This window comes from Ctenocephalides felis, unplaced genomic scaffold, assembly GCF_003426905.1.
Source record: "Ctenocephalides felis isolate EL2017-DRISC unplaced genomic scaffold, ASM342690v1 CF-g0.4_SCAFFOLD_01886, whole genome shotgun sequence".
In the NCBI taxonomy this organism is placed as follows: Eukaryota; Metazoa; Arthropoda; class Insecta; order Siphonaptera; family Pulicidae; genus Ctenocephalides; species Ctenocephalides felis.
In genome coordinates, this window is record NW_020538040.1 from 181,615,452 (window position 1) to 181,635,263 (window position 19,812).

Genomic DNA, 19,812 nt, shown 5'->3' on the forward strand with positions numbered 1-19,812 from the left:
GAATTTGCTTACCATTAGTGCCGTATGTTCATTAGCGGGTACATAAACTATTACACTGTTTTTATTTCAATTGTAAGGTTCTAATAATTATGAGCAATATAAATTTGGTGAAGTCGGACAATTCATATAGCTGTTAGATGTGACTCAGTATTTGGTAAAGAACATGATCTTAATATTAAGCTTCTGAAATCCTTCTGCGATGACAATAGGTTTGCTATAATCTTGACTTAAGGCACTAATTGCCGGTGTATGTACTAGACACTTTACGAGCTACAGCTATATCAAGAGTTATTCAATGCCCTTCTTTAATTTGACTACAACTTTAGCGTGACAGAGCAACTCGTTATCATCACCAAATCATAGAAAAACTCATTTAATGTCAAGTGAAATGAAAATTGAACTGAACATCTTTCATAGAAATAGGTAATCATACTGTGTTCATGTGATATGTTGAATGCTAAATTAAAATTGATGAGAATTGACAGCAGAACATTTGTATTAATCAGTGTGAACCTGAAATGCGTAACCACTATCTACAGTATTATTATATTCGAACATGATCAATTACTTTATCAATGTAAATCTCTATTTACCTAACAACTAACGCATATTAACACGTAATATCGATAAAAAGTATTGACAATTTCGTTAAAATAACAGCCGATAACTTAGTTTCGAGTATTTAATATTAGTTTAAGCACCCACGAGGCGACAGTCACTACAGATATTCGACTATATCACATTTAATAGAAATGTTTGGACAACTAGCACCCACAGCCGCTCCTGAGGCGCCGCGCCTCGGTTCTCTTTCGGTTAATAGTTTTCTGAATATTGGTAAAATAGTGCCGTCTAAAAGTTCCGATTCCGAGCTGGCGGCATGGACTGCGGAATTCTTAAGCTGCGCGCCCGGGCCTGCGGCGTTGCTGGCTGACAAGGGAGCAATTCTGGCCACGTCCGGCGTAGACCGATGGTGGGTCCGAGCGTTTCGCGTTAATGGGCCGCATCTACTGGCTTCCATATCGAGGCTCTGGATCTGCAATGCTTGCTGTTGCTGGCTGGGCTGCTGCTTCGTCTTGTGCCTGTGACTTCGATGCCTATTCTTTTCGGACACGCTTCGGTGCATAGGGCTTTGCGCCGGACTTTGAGCGCTGTCAGATGCGGTGCAATGTCTTCGATTGCCAGGCGACGACTCGGCTGCCATAGGACAGGTGCGCGTAGGTCTCGTACAAATTTTATTATGTGCCAATGTTGCCGTGTCCCATAAATCGCTCTGGGAAACGACGAAGCTCTGCTGTAGCGTTCTACTACGTCGTTCCGATTCATTTCCTACATCGGGTCGTGTTACACTCCCATTTAGTTGACGAGCATCGTGATGTCCGAAAGAAACACTTCTAACTTTATCCTGGGGTGGGTCTATCGATTGTACTTGGACAGGCTGTTCAGATAAAGCAGGTGCTGTGGCAAGTTCTGAAATTGTCTGTTGAACTTGAGGCTCAGGTTGCGGCTGTGGAAGTGATTGCACCTGTGATTGTTTCTGAGAGGGTGGTTCTTGTTGTGTTATTTGAGCGGTTTGTGTAGTGATGGGCACATCAGCCGGTTCTGGCGGAGGCGTATCCGGTATTTTTAGTTTTCTGTAACACGTGTACAAAATAATTATTGATATTTATAAATAATTTTGTAGATACGTTGAATTTTATAAACATACTTTTGCCCCGGCGTGGTTTGTCCTGGCTGTACTAAGTCCTGAGACGAAGACAAACTGACAATGGAGGTCATATCACTTGTTTCGGTAGCACTTGGAGGTGCGGTGGTCTCGCTGGCGCTCGGACAGCGCAAAAGTGGAACCGTTAGTCTATGAGCATTATTATTGGACGCCGCTGGTGGAGGTGCGTCACCCCCAGGGCGTTTACCTTCTAGTAAACCTCTTGCTTCTGGACCAAGTCTGCGCATTAGCACTTGCAATTCAGCTTCGCGTTCTACCAACGCCTTTCGGAATCGACAATTCGTATTTTTAACATCGCGTAAACGCTGTTCTAATTCGCAAGCTGAAGAATCTCGCCGCGTCTTCGACATTGGTCGAAGCGTGGCCCGAATTCGCTTGTCGATGCTTCCGCCTGGGTTTCGACGTAATTCCACTAACTGTTAATATACAAGACGATCATATAATAAAATGTGGAGTGATAAATATACGTTCAATATAGATAATTACCTTTGGTACAAATACGAGACATAACGTAGCTGTTGTACAGAAAATAATAAATAATGATATAATAACAAACATGGCATCTTTACGGTCAGATAAGACTAATGCTATTGCTGCACCCATGATGCACATCAGCACGACATTATAGACAGATAGTCCGACATGTTTAGAATCATTGAGCGCGGGAATAGAAACGTGACGTGTCTCCCAGGCCAGAAACGCTCCAAAAATCTAAAAATTACATTTACTTATAATCTAATTAATACCTTAAAAATGATTAAATTAATGGAAAATTACCATTAATAGTCCTTTGTAAGCGTATATTACACCTACGAATATCGTCATTCTTTCAGATTGACAATATTCATTTTCTCTCACCACTAGCACATCTTCCGAAGTAGGATGAGGCTATTTCAATAAAATACAATTTTAGTAAAATAACTTATACTAAGTAACAGCAGTAACAAAAATACGAACATAAGGTTCCATTTGTTTTGTCGCTCTGTAAAACGGATCTGCAACTTGCCAAGTTGTCATAATTGCTAAATCTACGGCTAACAGGACTCCTACGACCATGAACAGTTGATAATCTTTGATTACCTATGAATATAAATATTCAGGGCAAATAAAAAAAAATTGTTTTTTTTTGCACATTTACAATATACCTTTTTATTTAATTTAACATCCGTAAATATGCTATGAACTCTCCATGTCTTCGAGAACATTGCTCCAAACGCAAGGCTGAAACCAGCCATAAGCAACCAAGCTCTGGCCGTGCATATATAAGGGAAAGCGCGAACGCTGCTGAGACCACTATCAAGTCCAAGAAATATTACACTGAGGTATGTCAACATGCAGCCAACTATGATCAAATTGTTCAAATGCGGGCTGGACATTTTGATGTACCTATAGAAAGTAATAAATTATTGTTAACAATATATAAGATGAATTCTGTGTGAATGTAGGTATATAAAGTACCTCTGATTTCTGTATTTTATATTGATGGCTAGAAACACGGAAGCCATAACGATGCCGAGCGCGGCGCAGCTAGCGAGCACAGCGTAAATTGTGATATTGACCTGGCTGTGTTCTACTAGATGGAGTGTCCTGTCCTTAGGCGGAGCGCGACCTATCCAGCGCAACGGCTCGCCAAGCTCCAGATCCAGCCTTTCATGCTGGTCAGTAGTGTTCGGTACATATTCTCCAACCTAAATACGATAAAAACAATCATTGCAATTGATTAGAATGGACAAACCAATGTTCTCAAATTTCTATTACCTTAACTTCAGCTCCGTTTTGAAATTGTTTGAGTAAAATGCTGGCGCGACGTTCATTATCATAAAACCTCACAGGACCCTGAAATTATATTTTCACATCAAATTAATTTAGCCTCACAAATTATTATGATTTTACCATACCGTGACTCCTTCAAAGCTGGTATTTTTGAGCGCCTCCAGAAACAGAGCGCCCCACATAGGATCACGATACTTAAAATCTGCCACAGACTGCTCACGTTTCAGAGACTTTACGCGTTGGGCAACGTGCTGTATGGCAATAGCCACTGCCCAAATTCCATCATATGTATATCCATGAAATCTTGAATACTCGTTACCTCGTCTGCTATCGTACTCGGCTTGATACTCGTCCGCCGTCTTAAGGTGATTTAATTTTAATAACATATTGACAATACAAAACAGGAGACTACGTTTTTTACTTACGATTCCTGAGATTGTAATGTGTCCCGACGTAGACAAAGGTAACAGATCGGTCAGGATAGTCGATTCTAAAGCAATTGTTAATTCTTCTACAGTACAATTAATGTCTGTTGGCTTAGTCCACCATTCTGAATTATAGTTTCCCATAATAAGCCACTGGTAAGCACGACCAAACATCTCAAATCTAAAATGATATAAATGGAGATGCAGCTGATGAAGGAAACTATAAGCAGCATATGAAGAAATTCAAAAAAAACTGAAAACGTTTGTCTACTATTCAAATAAAAGAAGTATCACCTGAATGCTTCGCAGAAAACTCTTCTAGCCCAACTTTCGTTAAAATTGCCCAAAATCACCCGGACGTCTTTGTTGCGCAACTTCCACAGCGCGTCTGTGACATCCGTAGTAAAACTTTGTGTTTCAACCACTTCGAGTCCCAGCATATCCAATTCGGCGACGAGTCGATTATGGGCCTCGATTGATATAATAAATGATTATTTCTATAAATATTTGTTTTAACTAGTTGCACTATCTATTATCAACTCACGAGTGAATATCTAGGTTCGTTCTGGTACACTGTTCCGACCCTGGTCCAATTGAATTGTCGTAGTAGAGCGAGTCTCGGCGCATTGAAAGCGTTTTCCGACGGAACAATCCTAAAGAAGTTGGGAAACGCCTCGCTGGTGAACATCGGATGTGTGTCGGCATAGGAGAGCTGCGTCAGTTGCCAGTGTTTGGAGGCCTTCGCTATCGGATCGGTGACGTGCGTGCAGGCAGCGCCGAACAGCATCAGCTTGTGAGGACCAGAGTGCATCATGTCGAAGAACGCTTTCACTCCTACCGCGGCGTTACACTGAAGAAAAAACAAGGATACATTGATACATTGATTGACAACATTGATCACGACACATTAAATAATATTCAGTCATACAAAGTGCTATACCAATATCAACGATATTTTGCTAATAAATTGTATATGTGTAAGATTGAATACAACCTTCCTGCCGATAGTTCTTTTTATCCCATTTTTCTTAATATTTTCCTTTTAACCTTCTTAGTTTGAAATTTATATTTCTATTATATTTGCAATTATTTTTGTAACTAAATCCTCATTTTGATACTCGGCTTATTTTTATTTCTGATTTAAAAATTTTACGCAGTGAACATTTACTAATGGATTGCTCATCGCCAGAATCAAGGCATTAATCAATTTCAAACTCGAAATATTGTATTATCAATATTCAAACTATACTGACACAATATTACAAATATCTTAAACTTCACAAAGAAAAAGCTCATGTATTATCCTGATCATGTATTAAAAAATCGATTTGCTAATTTCATGTCTAGTGATTGGGCCGTTCAGCGCCAAATTTGAAAAAAGTATCTGTGTTTGTGTAAGCCAAAATTTAACATTTCTTAAGAACAGCTGTTTTACTTTATAAAAAATATATACAATAATTTCATAAAACTTAAAAATTAACTAAAATCATTAATTATCAATTTACTAATTTCGCATGAAAAGTTGTTGTAACGATGTTCTCGAAAACTCTGCCTTTTCAGGAAATGCTATGATGCCTAATTAAAATTGGCAAAAGGTCTTGATGGCCCCTTAACACGCTATCGAGGCGCTTCATCAAACTATTACTCGTCAAATACCGAAAATATTTTTAACACTTCTTAAATGACTTGAGAAACTAGTTGGATGTATTAACATATTTATTTTAAAGTATTGATATTGTTCATATAATTGCAATTACAAATTAACACGTGTATGACAAAGCAAACTTAAACAAAATTAAATAAACTATTGGCGAGAAATATAAATTTAGTTTATATGTTAAAATATCATACTTGCAAAGAAATAATGAAGTTGATTCATGATGTTTTGTTCTTGCATCTAAGCAAGAAGTTATACTGAACACCCGGCGCGTTTATATTCGTTATTGAAAATCATTTGGCAATTTCGTGAGTCATTTGAATTGAGATCAACGCACTTTTTAACATAAATTACTATAGTACAACTTATACTTATGTTGTACTTATAGTACAACACTATCATATTTTATCAAATAAAAAAAATTAATATTTAGAAAGGTTTCATTTTTATAAAAATGTTTCAAAGTTTTTAAATAAAATAAATTGATTTTTTTTTCAATTTAAGGCAAATAATTCAACAATTTCTTTAAGTACTCAAAAATTCCAGAATATTTAACAATGTCGAAAAAAAACATACTGAAAAATTTATAAATAAACAAAATTTAAAATGAATGAATATTATACTTATCACAAATAAATATTTTACAGAAGGAACTTTTCCAGTTCAAGTTGATAAAGTAAGACATTATGAGTGCTTTAAAAAGTAATTGATATTTTTGATAAGTTCAGTTTTTATATTTGATTGTTAATTTATAAAAATAGAAATTCTACTATTGAACAAGGAATTTTTATTTAAAATTGTACAGTTTCGAAATAAAATGCATTCCACTATTATGATTTTCATAATGTAAAAATATATTATTTATAGTTTTTGGTATAAAACCTTGATTAAATAGTGTAACTATATGTACTCAATTTTTACTGATGAGACATATTTGTTCTCAGCTTTCAAATCAAACATGTTAAGAAATTCAAAGATGTTAGAATAAATGATCAATAGAATTTTTGAATGCCCCAAAATATGTTCAAAAATGTTCAATTTATGAAGTCGCCGACTTCAACACAGTGAGCAATGAACTACGAACACATTCAGACAATTATAAAAGCAGCCTTGAGGATCACCCAAACTCACTTGTCAGAGAACTTTGTCATATCACTACCAGAATTGAAAAGAAGTCATGTAAAATTAATATGTGTCAGCCGCAAAATCTTTGAGATGGTTAGAAGATTCTGTATTTTAAATTCATTTTTTATCCTACAATTTCTATTATATAACTAGCCGACCCGACAGACTTCGTCCCGTCAAAAAAATTTGTGATGTGGCGGTGCTTTGTTCCTGCCTTTTTTATATTCTTTTCAAAAAATTATCCTGAACAGAACGGCCACCCTGGTAATAATTCGGTGTGTAAAAATAATTAAATAAAACACTATAAGCATTTAAAAGTAAGTAATTTTAATCATGTAAATCATAATTCAAAAATCAGTTCTATTTTCAGTGTGCTTTGTGATAAACGATGTTTTTTGTTTGATTACTTGGCGTTACTTCCGGTGGATAGTTAACTATATCGTCTTAGGTTAGTTGCCGAATCAACTGCTTTATATACGTGTATCCTCGATTCGCCTGCAATTCGTTTTTGAATTTTGAAATTTATTTCATTTACATCAATGTTTTGGCTGCCAATATAGCTCGTAAATTAATAGAAAAATATTTATGTTTATAAAAATATTAAAAATTAGATTATCAAAAACTACACACAATGTCATGACATGAATAATTGTTTTTTCTACAAATTCCGTTGCCTACTTGATTCCCACATATATTGTAAACGTATGTATGAGAAAAACAAAAGAGCCGTTTTTATGGTTTTTCCGGCAATTATTCGATTTTTTCTCGCCGTAAGAACCATCCTTGGACTTCAATGAAGATTTAAAAAAAATAATTGGCCAAATTGGTCCAGGCGTTGTTGAGTTATGCGCTTACCAACACATTTTGCGTTCCATTTTTATATATAAGACTAGCAAACCCGACGAACTTCGTTTCGCCACCTTTCGTGAGAAAGATGAAGAAATTTTTTGTTTGTTTTATAATTGATAAGGAAAAATTTGATCTTATACAACAGTAATGAATTTATTTCGATTACAAAAATGAAGTGTTTTTTAGTTGAACTTTTCTAAGTAAATGAAAGTGAATCCACAAATTATCCGTTTCATTGAAGTGCTCTTTGGTAAACCACATTTTTTGTTTTTTGGTCTGACGTTAACACAAACAAAGCGGATGGTTTTCCAACTCGTGAACAGGCAACGTATAACTGCCCATGTGCAAAACAATGATTTTTTAAATGATCTATTTGAAATTTATCCTGCAAACACTAAGCGATTGGCCTTGCGACTTGTTATTGCGAATGCAAGGCAAACTGGAAATTGCAATCGTTTGAAGTCAAACGGAAGACCAGTCGGAATCATTGGTATGTCACCAAATCGCCAGCAATTTTTTATTGAATGGTGAAATTCAGTGCGTGTACATCATTATTCTTTGCGGCAAGAATTATGCTTAACCAAGCATAATTCTGATAATTCTCACTAATGTCATTACTCGAATTTTTAATTACGGTGCGTGAAGTTCCAGCAATTTGCAGTAGGGCAAAATTGTCGAAATCGGTTCGTGCGTTCTGGAGTTATTTCGTCAGGAAGAAAAACCCGACTTATTTTTATATATATATAGAACATGTTGATTATTTTTATTACTCGAATTTTTAATTACGGTGCATGAAGTTCCAGCAATTTGCATTAGGGCGCGATGCCATGCACGACTAATTTTCTTAGCTATAAACCTTGCGGAGCCCGAGACCTTTCTAACGAATGCAAAATTGTCGAAATCGGTTCGTGCGTTCTGGAGTTATTTCGTCAGGAAGGAAAACCCGACTTATTTTTATATATAAGAAGATAATTTAAACAATAAATAACTTGCACATAATTATATTTCGTTCTCTCAAAAGTTGGAGTCATCTTATGAGAAGAAACCCTTTGAGATGTCCCGTCGTGTACCGCTGTACCGCTGTACCGGTGCCGCTGTACCGTCGATCGTCATCGTCTGTTTCTCCGGAGAAGCCTGTTCCTTCTCCGCCCCATTCAGTCGTTCAGTCGTTCAGTCGTTCGTGTAGTAGCCTACGGGCAACTTATTGATTTCGCCGCACACGTAGCCCTCCTTCCGCGGCACGCGGATCGCGTCAACGCTACGTCCTTGTCCGCACGCAAACAAACACGCGAGAGATATCCTACCTACGACTACGAGTACGAGTACTATTATATGTAGGCACAATATAATATATAGCTCAGGCTCATATTATATGAACGGTGTACACTTGTACAGTGTATGGTGTGCGCTATCGGTATACAACAGAATTTATGCGTGCACGCACACAGGAGCATTCGTTACCTTTGGCGCCTTGCTTTGTGCAACTAAATTGGCAGATTTATTCACGTGCTTAATAATATCAAGTGCATGGCATTGATTTAAGGGAAAGTGATGGAACTTCTCATTCTATAAACAAATTTTATATGAATAAAATAATTATCAACTAGCTGGATTTGCTAACTTTATATTTTATCAACGTTTCAAGTTATTCTTGATCGTTTGTGACGAAATTTGGAACTGGTGGTTCAAAGCATCGTGCCTTATGGCGTAACGAAAACGGACTCACCGTAACTTAATTTATTAATTTTTTCCAAATGTTTTAAAAAGATTTTCTTGAGAATTTTGAAGTTTTTTTAGAATTTTTTGTATCATCCATTTTTTTTAATTGTAAGACTTTGAAACGTTAAAATATGCAAAAGTTTCCATTTTCGATTTTTTTGCTATTATTAAAACTCTACGAGAAGGTAAAAAGTATTTTTGTGTTTATATTTAACCTTTTCCCGAAATAATCAAGTTATATCTTATAGAGATGGACCGTATAATATACACCCTCGCAGTAATTTGTGATAACTTTTTCAATAAATGTAATGACAAAGACTAGGTTTCACGTAATTGGTATTTGTGAGTTAAAAGGTCGTTCGTAGCATCACCATCACCATCACCATCACCATCGCCATCAACATCAACATCGGCCCAGCATCCCGAATTGACATAATCCAGTGCGTGTTCTGACGATAACGCTATTTTTCCCTCTCCTAGTATGAAATAAATATTATGAGATCGCCGATTCGCCATGTCTTGCCACTTCTCATTTCAACTTTGCCGGGAATCAGATTTATGTAATACGTATCGATATCAAGAAATGAACCGGAAAATTTCACTAGTATTAGTGCCGAAAACGAAAATACAATATATTTTTTGCTAGATTATTATTAACTTTCCAAAGAGCAAGTTTATGTTTTCGCAAAAAAATCTAATTTTCTAATTTTATGTTTTCTCGTTATTCTTATTCGAATGAGATCAAATTTGCAAAAAGTATGCGTGTATGTGTGAGCCGATTTTTGGCCTTTTGTCGACGTTTTCTCAAAAACGGCTGGACTGATTTAAAAAACGATAAGGACTAGCGCTTTCTAACTATTTCTTTGTAATTGACAGAAAAGCGTAAAATTTTTCCTCCACAATTTTTAATCGAGTTTATAAACTCAAAAACTGTTCGAAAGATATTGATTCGCGTTGATTAGTTTTTGATATAGATAGGCCGGACCGTTTCGTATATCGTTTGATCTTGTAGTCTGAAATAACATACTAAAATATTATAGGCCTACGATAAGCGCTTGAATTATAAAAATGCATTAAAGTTTAGTTCTAATCAGAATCTATACCAAAGCATATGCACATTATGTTGTGTTTCGTAAGTAGCTACTGATTACAGTTGACGTCCACACTTAAATATAGTTCGCATTTGCATTCGAGCCGGGCAGGCATTGGACGGATTATGTCAAATAAAACAATCCGCCGCAACTGCCTTCCCGATTCGACTACGAATTTATTAATACACATGTTACTAGATTGAAAACCGAAAGTAAGTATACTTAAGTACCGAAGTTCTAAATTGTAGTCAATAAAAAATGATTTGTGCTAAGGTGATGAGGACATCACTTTTCTTACAACCACACAGTATTTTCGTAATTATTAAAATTTTTCTAATTATATCGTTAGTAACTCGATAGGCTAAATGAATTTGTTCTATAAATTGTATTAATATCCGACATTAGCCATTGCTATTGCAATTAGCTAGAAAACCAATAAGCTATCGACGACAGACACAATATTGACTCTTGGCTCATACATTAAATACAATGATGTTAAATTATTGAGATTTTTATATTGAAATACTAAAGGCGACCGTAATACAGAGATCAGAGCCTCAGTCTTGCAACTACTAAAAATCTTGCGCTACATACAAGCATACAACCTGAGTAGTGATATACAAAAATATAGACCCAAATATATTTTTGAGTAAAACTACCCTTTGGCAATATATCACATACGAAAGTAAAAATTTCATCATAGATAGAAAGGACAACCATAGCGTTACCTCCTAATAAAGAGAGGTAGTAGAAAATACATAACAAAACCGCTCGTTAAATACATAGTTCTGATATAAAAAAATAATGAAATGCACGAGGAAACAAATTGCATGACTCAAAAAAACGTAGCACATGTGCTATTATGTTATTTAATCAAAAGTGAATCTTAATAAGAGTGTGCAACATAGAAAGTAATTGTGTCGAACTGTTTGTAATAATTAATTTTGCGATCGATTGACTTTGCCTTTGCCTTTGCCTTGGTCTGATGTGGATGTGATGTGATTTGAGTTACTGACCTTGGTGTCGTTCCACCACATGTGCAGACGGTAGTTCCGCAGGACTTCATTATGCTCGTTGACGTGGTCGATAGCCAAACGGACGCTGGGCATCACACCGCGGCCTGGAACAAATAAATACATACAATTCAAATTAACTCTTCATCTTTTCATTCCAATATAAATAAATATTTTAATAAAAATAAATAAATTGAACCGTCTTGTAAATATAGTCAGTGTACGGGGTAATAAAACACAATCATTTTGTACGAGGCTATGCTGTAATAGACCTAATATAAGTTATCATATTTGAAAAATAGTATTTTACAAAAATAATTAAATTAAAACAATAATACTTAATTCTATAAATTTTGTTCTTTTGAATTTAAGAAAGTGTATAAGGTCAAACAACACTATACAATTTTAGGCATTTTTTTAAATTTCTTTTCCCACAGTCAAAATATTTGTATAAATTAGCAATGTAGAATTATATATCGCTGCATATACGAGGTCTGTTCAAAAAGTACCCGGAATTTTCGTTTTTTCAAAAAAATATTTATTTATTCGTCTACATTAATGTGGTCCCCTTCAAAGTAGTCCCCCCAGATATAATACACTTATGCCAGCGTTTTTTCCAATTTTTGAAGCACCCTTGATATTCACTTTTTGATATGTCCTTGAGCACTCTCAGCGATTTTCTTCAATCGAAGAAAACCGCCGTCCTTTCATGGGTCTCTTCAACTTTGGGAATAGGAAAAAGTCACACGGAGCCATATCTGGTGAATTTTTGCACTTTGCAACACTTTATTTCATTTTTTACGCAAAATTTAATACAAATTCTTTGACTTTTCAATTCTTCCATTGTAAAAATCGCCGAGCTCAGAAAAACACGTCGAACCTTAGCGACTACCACAGACAAAGTAAACAGTGAATATAGCTGAAAATTTCATCATACTTTAGGGGCATGTATACCAACACAATAAAAAAAAATTTTGACAATCAGACACTCCAGACCCGCGAAATTTAATTATTAGTAATTCCGGGTACTTTTTGAACACACCTCGTATAGCTAGCGTAATAGATTTATAATATTGAAAATTGATTGATGATTTTTTGTAGAATTTTCAATTAATAACGATCTTATTATTTTTACTTTTTCGTAACATACTATATTACACACAAAATGATGATAGTTACTGTGATTTATTTATTATGTGTGTGTATTTTATGTATATATATATAACTTACAAATCGTACAAATAACAATATAATTAAATTAGTAATTTGTTATTACATAATAAATTATATTATTAAATAGTATATAGGAAAAATATAGAAGACCACTACATATATTAAAAATTAAAGCATTACTTCGTGACAGAAATTTTAGAAAAAACGTAGTTTTTCTAAACTTCCAAAAGCAAATCCAGAATAAGCTCAATTTAAAATTAAATATTACTTATGTATTAATAATATACTAATATATAATAAAATTGTATATTTGGATCTATTGTCGAATATTTAATTATACAATGAATACCAATCTTTATGGGTTACTGACACACACACACATACCATACTGTATATATATATATATATATATATATATGTATATATATATATATATATAGTATATATGTGCATATATATGTATGCATAATAAAATAGAATGATAACATTAAAATTTTATTGCACAAACATACGCACAATAGTCTTCTACAAACATCTGTAACCGATGGACAAACAACAAACATTGGCAATACAATATTAATTATTTGTCTATTAAACCTGTATATATATATATATATATATATATATATATAATAACTTTTAATTTTATACTCTTTACACTAGTACATAATCCCTACCTTTATAATTTTTCTAAATAATCTGTAATACTCATCATTAATTAATGTTAATCAATCAATTAAAAAACATTGTCTTTGACAGAATAAACCTGATGACGGAACGTATCTTGTTCCGAAACGTCGTTATTAAACATCTTCAGTAAACAAATTGTTTTTCATTATTGGATTTACTGTTCGGAAAAGAAACAATCAATATATTGAAAAAATCCAGGACTTATCATTGAATATATATATATATATATATATATATATATATATAAATATATATACAAATTTGTGTTGTGGTCTATCGTATATTATTTAGATGGCTCCTGGGGCTTTGGTTCTAAGATCACAGGATTAGAATGCGAAATGAGGTCCTTAATTAACAATACCCAAGGATTCATTCCGAAACAAAACCGTTGACAAGCCAGCTTAACTTCAAATTTAGTTCAAAGCTAGAATTTAATTCAAATACTAGTTGATTTGTTGAAGTTATACCTGAATATTTGAGGTATGTAATTAACCATGTCCTGGTTTACAGATCGATTGAAATGTACTTGTAAGGGTGAGGTTAATTGTATGTATTTACTTGAAACTTTTTTAAAGGAAAAAAGTAATCATTTTGTTGATAGGTTATGATGCTATAATATTGCATTCTCATGGCGCTTTAATGTTTTGGTTATTGACTGAATCAAACTAATTCAGTTCAACTATCAAAAAATATACCAATAAACAAAATATTCTTTAATATAGTTAAAATTAATTGTTTTGTACTTATATTTGATTCAATAAAAACATATGCGCCTTCTAAAAGGCTAGTCGAAGAATGTACATCACAAAATCTTATATAATACATAGTTCTTATTGCTGTTCAAATATATAAAATAATACTATATAACTTTCAGTATATTGCGTTTTATATATAGAAACCAGCGGCCAAAACATCTTGTAAGTCATAGGCTGCGAGTGATAAAATTGCTCTATTCGTCTTTATATGCAATAAAAAAATAGTTTCTTGATATCACTCTGACATTTTAGTATGATTAAATCTTTTGAAATTATTAGGTTGCGGTATTTTTATGACGTCTAGATCACTGAGCATACGATCCAAAAATGACATCATTAATCAGCACGATTTCCTACTGCTATCTTAAATTTTCAAAATCGGTTTAGCATTTTTTGCAAAAACGTTGATAATTTGCCAATTTTTATGCTAAATGTAAGGAAATGGCTGAACCAATACTCGTGTGCATAACTAATCGATCCGAAATCTTATCTAGTTTTACCAAATGGCTTTTAATTTAAAGATCAAATATACACACTCATATTTAATCCAAGTTTGTTCTCATTCAATTCAAAATAACTTAAAACGTCGAGAAAATAAAATTAATAAATTGTATTTTTTGGCAAAACTTAAACATAAAAAAATTAAACATACATTAAATTGAACTTAAAAAAATACTGCTATAGTTTCTGTGAAATCTGTGCCCAATTTCAGTTATAATGTAAACAAATCGATAAAAGAGTTAAATCACTTTAGTAGATATTGGGCCGGAAATCCAAACTCTCACTTGACAACAAGCTCCTGATCAAGCCTGTGTCCAGAGACTACAGTCAAAAGCCTTAAGATTGATATCCAAAGCCGCCCTGGTACGTCTCAAACAAAATTATTCATAACGATCTTCAAATGGACTCACTTCAGTACACGAAGTAATAAAAAATAGATGCATATCCCATCTTGACCGTCTCAGAAACCACGGAAATGCTGTAGTCACATTCACCGCTGAATCTTCGAATACAAGGAGAAGATTGAAGAAAAACAACACATCGATTTACTGTAAGTAATTAGGGCTCTCATTGGAGAGTTTCTTAAGGGGCACAACTAGAGTAACCGCCTAAAAAAAGGTGATTTTTGGGAATTTATATTAAAAAAAACTACTTTATCTATCATTTCAAAATTTTAGGAATATTTTATACATGTTTTTAGAATGCATAGTAAAATTTTTGAAGAAAAAAATTAAATATTTTTTAAGTTATCGTCGATCTCCAACGGCGCGACAAAAAAGGGCCCTTCACTGCTGTAGTGATTCCGGCCTTCTACGTGGATGAAATTTAAAAAAAAAAAATCGTTAAACTAGATAATATTGTCTGTAAAATGAACTACGATATAGAAAAAAAAAAAAAATTGACAAAATGACGGCGTTTTTTTTAAAAAAAGTCGAATTTTACTCAAAATTTTGGTCATTTTTGGACTGCCAAAATTCGATTTTTGATCCAATAAAAAAATCGATAGTTCATTTTACGGAGAACTATATATAGAACATGTAAAAAAATTTGATAGTGATCAGATCATTTGTTTTTGAGTAATCGCTGCAGCAAATTCGGAAAATTCTGTTTCGAGAAAAAACGCTGTTAAACATAAAATGATCGTTATACTATATACTATATATATACTATTTTAATGGCTGTAACTCAAAAACTATTTAAGATAATCGATTTAAAATTTGGTATGTTATTTTTAAAGGTATAACCTATCGAAATATGGAAAAATTGAAAATTCGATTTTTTGAAAATTTCACACTCAAACATTTTGAGTTCACGTAGATCCTGAAAGCTTATAGAATATATAGATTCTAATTGGTGTTTAATTTGTAAACAAAAAAAAATACCGTTTTGTTATATAAGTCAAAACTAAAGAAGATCGCCGCTCGGCTATAAATAGATAAGATAAAGAGCGTGATATTTCGAACAAACAAAGCTCGAGATCGGAATCGAGATCGAAATCGTAATCGGAAATCGCGTGCCATTCGCGGCACGTCGCGCTCGCGACTCGTTAATTTCATTGTCTTTTGCTGGTCGGAAGTGTCGCGGACGGTTTGTTTGACGGCGGCGTCTATCGTCTTTCAGATATCAACTATCAGGTCAAATCGCACGACGCACGCCTCTTCGACGACCCAGAACCAGACCCAGACCCAGGCATAGTGATACAGTACAATAAAATACAAGGTGTCTTATATGAGTAGCAAGATTGGCAAAAAGCAAATATATTGTTATTACATTTTTATGTTATGTTTTTAACCCACTTTCTGAATAACTTTGTAGTATTCGGTTGTCCTTATTTAAAGGATCTCTTCAAAATCATATTAATTGTTTAAATGAAATTACGAAGATTGTTTATCAATGTACATCCTAGAAAATTTACGTAAGTTTAAATTCACTGACATAATTTTCATTTACTATTCAAAGGATCCGTACGATCAAGACAAAACTTTGTCTTAAAAAAAGCATAATAATTAAGCATTCCATAATTACATACTATAACAAAGTGAATCTACATGTATAGAAATACACGGTGATAGAACATTATGAGAAAAATGCAAATTGCAATAATATGTGGCGATATCAAGCAGGCTGGTTTTTATTTGTAAAAAACAATGGGACATGTCATGTATATTTTTGATATCGTAATATTTTTATAGTTAATAAATTTATATATTTTTATATGTCAGGAGTTTATACTTTAATATTAATTAAAACTCCCACATTGGTGACTCACGACGATGGAGATGAAGATAAAGGAGTTTTATTTTTCGAAGATTTAAGAAAAAATGATTTTGACGCAGCACCATAATCACTGGTCTTCAGAGACGACCTATAAGGTACGTCCAGTCCAATCCATCATAGTTAACGCACTTACTATCTGGATCAGACTTCCGAGGTTACTCATTTGGTATACCCAGACCTCAGTTTTTTTTTTTGCTGACAGAAAAAATAATTGGAGCCTGAACTTTTCATTGGAATGCAATTTAACCTCTCTTTCTCTGTTAACTCAACAAATCGTCTTATAATGCTACCTCCCATTATCGGTGACAACGACGAGTCAAAACAAAATTTGATATAATTTATTGGATTTCACAATTCTGGACTCTTATGTCAAAGAAACCAATGATCCTGATTTGGATAAAGAGCCAACTTCTTTCTCTGATCGGAACTCATCAGATACGAATGCAACGCTTGCAGAAATGGAAACTGTACCCATAAATTATGCATTCTAAACATTAAGTAATTCTGATATAACTAATACCAATTAGATGGAGGCTGAATCTTAGAAGTTCACCGACATCGAGGTACAGGAAATTTTCCACAGTTTTTCATTAATCAGAACCTTATGCAGAATATGGAGTTGATGGCAGGTCGAATCACCACATACGGTGGATCTGCTGACGAAACATGGAAATTTGTGATTAACCAGTATTACAACACTGGTCTGCTATAATCTGCTTTCCCACCACATTTTTATAACGTGTTTCCCTGTGTTTTTTTTTTTTAAACTGTGAGATCAACACTGGGCAGGGAGTGTGTGGCGATATCAAGCAGGCTGGTTTTTATTTGTAAAAAACAATGGGACATGTCATGTATATTTTTGATATCGTAATATTTTTATAGTTAATAAATTTATATTTTTTTATTATGTTGGGAGTTTCTAATTTAATATATTATCATAATCATTACGACTCCCACAAATATTATAAATATGAGCCCGTCATGCAATGGTTAAGGACGTGGGCTAGCACAAACTAATACTGGGATCGATTCCCATCAGCCACCAGTTATAAATTTTGTTTTGCATAAATATAGAAATACAGGAATTGCGTTAATATAAGCGCTCTATGAACAAGAGACAAAACTGGAAAATTTTGAAAAGTGGAAAAGACTAAAGGATTAATTAACTAAGTTAGAAATTAGAAATTGGATGATGGATTACTTGTGCTACAAATGAAATAAAAAACTGAAAGCCGGAACATGTATATGATCTAGAAACTTTGATGCACAAGTTTGAGTGTGATAAAATAAAGAGAGAGAACTTGGAACAATAGTAATCGCATATCATAGAGTAGTTTGAATTCATTATTATATTAATAATTCCTAACTTACTTGTTCGAAAACGCTTTCTATCACAGTGCATTTCTGTTTTCCATCACAACGTATTTCTATATATGTATAAAATAGATTCACTTTGCGACAATATTAAACTTTTGCAATAGTAATTATGGCATGCCTAATTATCATGCTTTACTTGTAGCAAAGTTTTGTCTTCAAGCGAATTCAAATTAAGACTTATATCAATTTTGTGGTTTTCTTAAATAATTAGTTCCGCGGTGTTCGCAACAAAACAATTTTTGTAATTAAAATTTAACGTGTAACAATAATTAATAATTGTAATTAATAATTAATGCAGAATTCGGTTATATGAGATATTCAGTATATTTTCAGAAATAACTTTATAATTACAAGAATCTAAAAATAATTAAAATCTCACGAGTAGTATCAGAATTTGTTGTTATGTTACCATATTATAACTATTTCTAACAATTTGTTTGTTCCAAATCACGATGTATTCCTGTACATGTATAATATGAAGTCATTTTGCGACAGTATTAAACTTTTGCAATAGTAATTATGGCGTGCTTAATTAGCATCTTGACTTAAAGCAAAGTTTTATTTCACAATTGTACAGATTCTTTGGAGAGCAAATGTAAATTAAAACTTATATACATTTTATGATTTTCGAAAATAATTAGGTCTGCCATGTCCGTGGTGAAATACTATTCTTAATTGTAATTTAACGTTTTACAATAAAGATGAATTCCATTTTGAACAGATATGATAATAAGAATAACCAAATACTACAAAATTATTTGAAATATGGGTAAAAACATAAAAATGTAACCACAATATACTTAAAAAAGGGTAAATATATAAAATATAGAAAATGTGGTCAATACATGAGCGTGTCTTATTACATAAATAAGGACATCCAACTACAGCAATGCAATAGGAGACTAAAAAGTATTACAGTAAAGTATTGTAAAATGTGATCTTTGAGTCATCTTAGCATATATTTTCAAACATATATTTTCCGTAATAAATTGATAAGAGAGATTGTTATCTCACCAGTAGCAGAATGTTCGACTCCCGGTCCGAAGGGAAAGAAACCGGCAATGTAGACATCGAGTCGTCGTCCGGCCATCTGTTCCGGGTTGGGACGCTGGCAGTGGCCGATGGGCGCGTAGCATGCCATCAGGCACGACACGAACGCGATCAGCCGTACTTGGTGGCAACCTGCGGACCCCATCTCATCAGGACCAGGACACGACGGACTGTCCCGTACTGCTTGCCACCGAGAAGGGTCCGAGAGCGTAACCTGGAACAACAAATATAAGATAAACTTTTCTGCATCGCATTCGAGATACTATATAACTATACATATAAGACATTTTTAAATAGTAGTGCAGAAATAATTCAGGACTAGTGGTGCATGGCAAATTGCTGGAACTTTGCATACCGTAATTTCTTGAAAGCTTTAAACATTTTTGAAACATTTGAGAAAACATTTTTTTGCGAATTTTTTTTAATCATATATTTTTTTGAAAACTTTTGACGCGCGTAAGCGTCGCGTCATAGTCTAAAGGTTAAATATTATAAATCTTGATACGGTTCTGTAAACAAAAATTGTACTTATTTTTAAAATATCTATTAAATATCTGATAATTTGATGTGCATATGGTTTAATGATCCTTTAGACCGACAAATGGCATTTTTCA

At 33.6% G+C, this 19,812-nt stretch overlaps 1 protein-coding gene across 1 annotated transcript; it reads right to left on the bottom strand.

The window, feature by feature from the left end:
* Positions 1–718: 718 nt before the first annotated feature.
* Positions 719–19,256, bottom strand: LOC113377265 (gamma-aminobutyric acid type B receptor subunit 2-like). Its single transcript, XM_026617519.1, has 14 exons — positions 19,163–19,256; positions 11,379–11,482; positions 4,466–4,771; positions 4,216–4,391; positions 3,922–4,102; positions 3,622–3,855; positions 3,482–3,559; positions 3,182–3,411; positions 2,869–3,109; positions 2,681–2,803; positions 2,501–2,611; positions 2,210–2,434; positions 1,706–2,139; positions 719–1,631 (listed from the first exon to the last, which is right to left on the bottom strand). The coding sequence occupies exons 1-14, from the start codon at positions 19,236–19,238 to the stop codon at positions 719–721; spliced, it is 3,432 nt and encodes a 1,143-aa protein (XP_026473304.1). The 5' UTR covers positions 19,239–19,256.
* Positions 19,257–19,812: the final 556 nt, after the last annotated feature.

Bases quoted from the DNA above. Each gene is read 5' to 3' on its own strand.
- LOC113377265 (XM_026617519.1), bottom strand. From the start codon at position 19,238: ATGGCCGGACGACGACTCGATGTCTACATTGCCGGTTTCTTTCCCTTC. The intron at 3,412-3,481 runs GTAATAGAAATT...TATCGTATTTAG, and splicing joins AAAACGGAGCTGAAGTTAAG to GTTGGAGAATATGTACCGAA. The intron at 2,435-2,500 runs GTAATTTTCCAT...TGTAATTTTTAG, and splicing joins CTTACAAAGGACTATTAATG to ATTTTTGGAGCGTTTCTGGC.